The sequence below is a fragment of the Arachis duranensis genome, chromosome 1, assembly GCF_000817695.3.
Source record: "Arachis duranensis cultivar V14167 chromosome 1, aradu.V14167.gnm2.J7QH, whole genome shotgun sequence".
Classification (NCBI taxonomy): Eukaryota; Viridiplantae; Streptophyta; class Magnoliopsida; order Fabales; family Fabaceae; genus Arachis; species Arachis duranensis.
Window position 1 is genome coordinate 10,519,254 of NC_029772.3, and position 6,004 is coordinate 10,525,257.

At 33.9% G+C, this 6,004-nt stretch overlaps 2 protein-coding genes across 5 annotated transcripts in view; both read left to right on the forward strand.

Annotated features, from left to right (window-relative positions):
• Positions 1-1,086, forward strand: part of LOC107476525 (putative disease resistance protein At3g14460) — a 3,468-nt gene extending 2,382 nt beyond the window's left edge. Inside the window, exon 3 of the mRNA XM_052261559.1 lies at positions 963-1,086. Coding sequence (XP_052117519.1) covers positions 963-1,086 — 124 coding nt within the window. The remainder of the gene's footprint in view (positions 1-962) is intronic.
• A 2,067-nt stretch (positions 1,087-3,153) lies between these two features.
• On the forward strand, positions 3,154-5,981 carry LOC107478160 (putative disease resistance RPP13-like protein 1). Of its 4 annotated transcripts, none has more exons than XM_052253786.1 (2): positions 3,154-3,636; positions 3,985-5,981. In XM_052253786.1, the coding sequence occupies exon 2, from the start codon at positions 4,957-4,959 to the stop codon at positions 5,812-5,814; it is 858 nt and encodes a 285-aa protein (XP_052109746.1). In that variant the 5' UTR covers positions 3,154-3,636; positions 3,985-4,956; the 3' UTR covers positions 5,815-5,981. The 4 variants fall into 2 exon arrangements, with proteins under 4 accessions (XP_052109746.1, XP_052109750.1, XP_052109747.1 ...); XM_052253787.1 differs by having other exon boundaries at positions 3,991-5,981.
• Positions 5,982-6,004: the final 23 nt, after the last annotated feature.

The following is a 6,004-nucleotide window of genomic DNA, read 5'->3' on the forward strand; positions in this document are numbered from 1 at the left end:
ATTTTTCTAATCATACTTGTAAAAGATCGATCAAAATTCAATCTTTAAAGTATTTTTTATCATACATAATTAATGTTGGGCATTTTTGTCTCTTTTTAAATTATTTGAGCGTATTTTTGTGAATAACAAAATTCTAGTATATTTTTGTCAGAGATAAAATTGTTAGGGTACATTTTTGGTGATTTACCGTATTCTTTTTTATTTTTATTTTTTCAATTGTATTCCTGTTACTAGATTTTTATTTTGTTGAGTTTGTATAAATGTGATTTTATATGCATAAACTAGTTCAAACATTTTAGAGCAAAGTAGTTTGATCGAATTTCAATTTTAAATATTGCAACTTGCAAGTGGCCCAACATTCATAATCCAATTATTCCAACGAGACTGAGCTGAATTGTTAGTTTGGTTTGTCTTCATGGAGAGACTTTTCTATACTTGTGTAACGCTTTCTTTTCCCATCATAATAATTAAAAGCTATTTTGACTTAATATGTATACACCATAAGTATAAGAATTTTCACATTCAACATGTCTTTATCATATTAACAACAGAAGTGTTTAATTCAACTTTTCTGTGAGAATAAATAGCATGATAGTGTGTGTTTCTGTGCATATAGTTTTTACTTCATTCGAAATACCAAAGAATTTAAAAATTTAAGGTACTTGCAAGTGCTGCAAACAAGTGAGCCTCCAACTTTTAGTAGTCTGAAACCGATATGAGAAGATTCAACTGTGGAAACGAAAAGAGTGGCCTAAGATTGTGCACATCTCAAACATAACTTATGTAGAAAATTAACTTTCAGCATAGCCGGCACCTTGTATATCTATTACTTAGTTTATGTTCCTGTTACTAGATCATACATATTACCAGCTAGTAAAGTCTTGTATAAATTTGATTTTGTATTCATATCTCAGTTGAAAACATTTTAGAATTAAGTCGTATATGTATTATTGGATAACCAGAGACAAATTTCAATTTGATGAGGATGAGATTGGTTTCATGTTCAACTCTAACATGAAGTTTCTGTTATATCATTCTCTTATAATTTCCAAGTTGGATAGAAAAGGAAGTGCCACTCTGAGCTGAATTGCTAGTTTAATGACAATAAAATTTATTTACATTCTTAATATTTAGAAGAACAAAAAAGTACACTTTTCAAATATTGCATTAAGCCATTAAGGTGTTAAACACAATTTTTCATATATGTCAACAAAAATGTTGTAGGCAGCATTTTTTTCTCTTTGTTGTATACTTCTTAGTATCAAGGACTTGTTTATAGAGAAATTATATTTTGAATACCTAAAAGTGGAGTGTTTATAGACATCAAACTTAATTCAATAGTTATAAATAAGAGTTTATGCTAAAGGAGAGGACCACATGAAAATCCAAGAACAAGAAAATAGATATCAATAAGGAGTATAAAAAAGATTAGGTGTTCAAGAAATAAATATCAATAAGGAGTATAAAAAAGATTAGGTGTTCAAGAAATAAATATACATAGCAAAGCTGCTAATCATATATATTAAAGATTATTGGTAATATAATATATGGTTGATGCTTCAGACATAACTTTTTTGCTTTAAAATTAAATAGAAGCATGAGAATCCTACCAGCAGCTAAATTTTCCTTCAAGAAACATTCCACCACTTCTTCATTCTGAGCCAGAGTCAAGCTATTCAAGAAATTTTCCTACTGGAATGGTTTGAGTTTCATCTGATTTCTGCTGCAAGTGGCCAAAATTCAGAATCCAACTATTCCAACATGTTGGAATGATATTGCCACTCTATGAGGTTAAGTTGAATTGCTTAATTTGGTACTTTGGTTTGTCTCATGGAGAGACTCCTCTACATGTGTAACACTTTCTTTTCCCCATCTTCAAAATTAACATCTATATTCTTAACTTTTAATTTCAATTTTCCTATATAACTTATTATTTTGACTTAATTTGTCTGCACCATCCATCAGTATTTTGAAATTTTCACATTCAACTAAAATCCCAAAATCATTTACTTCAACCTTTCACTACATTTGTAATTTTAAAAACACAAACATATGATTGGATAACAATAATTAATTCCTTTAACTAAAGAGTAGTCCACTAGTTTGTGATGTTAAGGGGTCAAATATCTCTGTTTTTCGTATCCGACCGTTTTTGCAAGGCCAATTTCTTGCCGCATCTATCTATACCAACTCTGGATAATACAAAATAATTTATCAAACAACAGAAAAAAACCTCAACAATATGTATGGTGTTTAATAAATATTTTGAAAGTGAAGAACCACCACGAACTCCAAGCACTGCCCTTTGGTGTTGGGACGATGATATAGTATTATATTGTTGATCCTTGAGTCATAATTTTGTGCAGCAAAAATAAATTTAAGCAGAGAATCCTACCAGCAGTTTATAAGGTCTTTGTGAGAATAATTAAATCACAAAACATATATATAATGTGTTGTATTCAACTTTCATGGTATAAGAGAGCAAGATTAATTTGAGGCAAACTTGATACTCTATAGAATGAAAACATTTCAAGAATACATAATAATGAGTAATGACTAACAAACATGATATTAAATTTTGCACCTAAACTGCTAAATTTGAATGAGAACCAAGATGTTAACATTACATTATAAGGAATGAAAAATTTGCACGGTTGGAGAAAACGAAGTGTGTACCACAAGCAGCACATATATAGGTAATATGGCAAGGTCTCAAGGACATGATCCAATTGGTGTGTTAAAACTTAAAAGTAAGATCTAATCTTAATTAATGTTTACAATTTCAATCGATTTTTTATTTGAATTAGGCTGTATGAACAGTTTTAATTTAAACACTTCTAACCATCTCTATTAGATTATTAAGTTATTCAACTCTCAATTATTTTATATGTATATTGCCAATTAGTCACTGCTTATAGAAATATGTATCTGGTATTTCATAAAAATAAAAATCACTGATATGGTGTGCACATGGGATATACACATATAGGAACACATGGACAGATGCACCTTTAAACCACTTTGAATTAGGAGCACATGGCCACTAATAATACCATATATAATGTGCAGCAACTAATACAAAATTGAAAATTAAAACCAAATGATCAAAGTGAGACAAACACAAAGCTGATAACCATAGTCTGTAAACCCGTAGTTAGTGTTTTAATTATCTTTTATGGAATAGCTGATTAGTGATAACCATAGTTAACAATAAAGAAAGACCAAAAGGAAACAAAGAAGACCAAAGTCCAAAGAGATTGGTGACTGTAGTGTGAGTGTGAGTGAGTTGAATCTAAGCTAATTAAGGAAAGAGAAATGGCTACTGTAGTGGGAGAAGCATTGCTCTCAGCTGCTGTGGAAGCTTTAGTTGGCAAGATCTCCATTGAGATTTCGGAGTTCTATCGGAGCAAGAATCTCGATGAATCGCTGCTGAAGAAGCTGAATGTGATGCTGTTAAGTCTTCATGCTTTTTTGAATGATGCTGAGGAGAAGCAGATCAGCAACCCTGCTGTGAAGGCATGGATGGATCAACTCACTCAAGCTCTCTTTGACGCCGATGACCTCATCGACGACATCGCCACGGAGGCTCTCCGACGCAAAGTGGAAGCCCGCTTTCATCAAACTGTCACTGCTAAGGTGCGCAAATACTTCATCGTCATTGTTATTTGGCTTGTTACGGTTTATAAGCGATTTTAGAAATTAAAAATTACAGTTATATTCTAACAGATAACTAAATATAAGTACCTAATTACAGTTATACATAATCGCTCGGTTTTATATAATAAACCTATTTGTCATAAACTCATAATTAATCATTAAGTGTTGATAAAAAAAAGATTACTAGTCAAGGATTACATTTTTATTTATATCTTCCTCTAAAATTACCCTCATATCTTATAACAGAAACCTTTTAGTCTTTTGGAATTGAACAAATTCATGTCCGTGAACAAAATTTATTAATAATCATATTTTTGTGCAACTTAGATGCAGAAGGTCCTCTCCTCTCCTTTTAAGTGGCCTTACCGAGAGATTAATTCCAAGATGCAGAAATTATTTGAAAGAGCACTTTGCAGAGAGAGCACACAACCTTCCATTGGAAAAAGGTGGTCTCTGGCAATGTTTGGCGTGCAACACCTACAAATTCTGCTGTTGATGATTCTGTTATTTGTGGGAGAAATGATGAAAAACAGAATCTTAAAGAGTACTTGCTGTCAGAAGATGCTGTTGCTGATAGTGGCAGTAAAATAGGAGTGCTTGCCATTGTTGGCATGGGAGGGCTCGGGAAAACCACCATTGCTAAACTCCTATATAATGATGCTCAAGTTAGAGAAAAGTTTGATGTGAAAGCATGGACATCTGTCCCGAAAGATTTTGATGTTGTCAAGCTGGCAAAGTCTATTCTTGAATCCATCACATCTGCACCAACAACTTTTGATAACTTGGATACTTTGCGAGCTGAATTGCAAAAGTACTTGTCGGGCAAAAGATTTCTGCTTGTGTTGGATGATATATGGAATGCATGACCTCATCAACGATTTGGCAACAATGGTTTCTTCTCCATAGTCTAAGAGGTGCGAGGATCAAAAGGCCGTTGAAAATGTAAACAAAATTCGTCATTTATCTTACAATTTTCGTGATCTTGATTCTCCTGATGGATTGAAAGGCTTACGCACATTCCTAGCATTATCATTTGATGTGTGGTTGTACTACTCTAACCTAACAAATGAGGTATTGCATGACCTTTTGCTAGCATTGAAACAGCTGCGGGTGTTATCATTGCCGTACTACGATAGCATCACTGATTTGCCGAATTCTATTGGAAGTTTAAAGCATTTGCGGTATCTGGATCTGTCTTACACTGGAATAAAAAGGTTACCTTCTACAATATGCAAACTCTACAATTTGCAGATCTTGTTGTTGTGTCATTGTAAGGATCTCATTGAGTTGCCCCATGAGATGGGAGAATTGGTGAACCTACGCCGCCTTGATATCCACGGCACTAACTTGCAGGAGTTGCCAGTAGAGATACTCAAACTAGAAAATCTACAAGCCCTGACTGGTTTTGTTGTTAGCAAACAACACAATGGACTGAAGCTCACAGAAATGAGAAAATTTCCCAATTTACAAAGGAAACTCTGCATCTCAAAACTAGAAAACGTTATTGATCCATCTGATGCTTATCAAGCCAATTTGAAGGAGAAAAAGCAAATTGAAAAGTTATTGTTGGAATGGAGTGATTCCATTTTGGAAGACTCCCAACAAGTTGTACTTGAATATCTGCAGCCCTCAACAAATTTGAAGAAACTGAATATTAAATGCTATGGTGGAACTAGTTTCCCAAGATGGTTGGGTGATTCCTCATTTGGCAGCCTACTGAGTTTGAGGATTGAAGATTGTCGTCATTGTTCTTCACTGCCACCTCTTGGACAACTGAAATGTCTAAAAGAACTCTTCATTTCAAGCATGAAATCAGTGATGACTATTGGGTCTGAATTTTATGGAAGCAATCCCCCTTCATTCCAACCGTTTCCCTCCTTGGAAACTCTGAGTTTTAACTCGATGACAGAGTGGGAGGAATGGAACTTGATAGATGGGTTAACTACTGAATTTCCCCGTCTATCATACCTATCACTGAGTAGCTGTCTAAAGCTGAAAGGAAATTTACCCAACAATCTTCCTTGCTTAATTCAACTTGTTGTAGAGGATTGTCCACTACTAGGATCACAAATTTCAGGTGAAGTGGATGGCAGAAACATCATGACACCATTCAATCTATTTACTGAACACATTCTTCATTTCAACTTTCTTCAATAATTATATATTACTGGAATTCCTTCTCTAACTTCCTTCCCCAACAATGGTCTGCCCAAAATACTAAACACACTTCATCTGGAAGATTGCGAGAGCCTCGAACTCCCAACTCATGAGTTCCTTCAGAGTTGCAATGCACTTGAGGAATTGGTGATATCGAGTAGCTGTCTTTCCCTGAGATCATTTCCCTTAG

Bases quoted from the DNA above. Each gene is read 5' to 3' on its own strand.
- LOC107478160 (XM_052253786.1), top strand. From the start codon at position 4,957: ATGGGAGAATTGGTGAACCTACGCCGCCTTGATATCCACGGCACTAAC.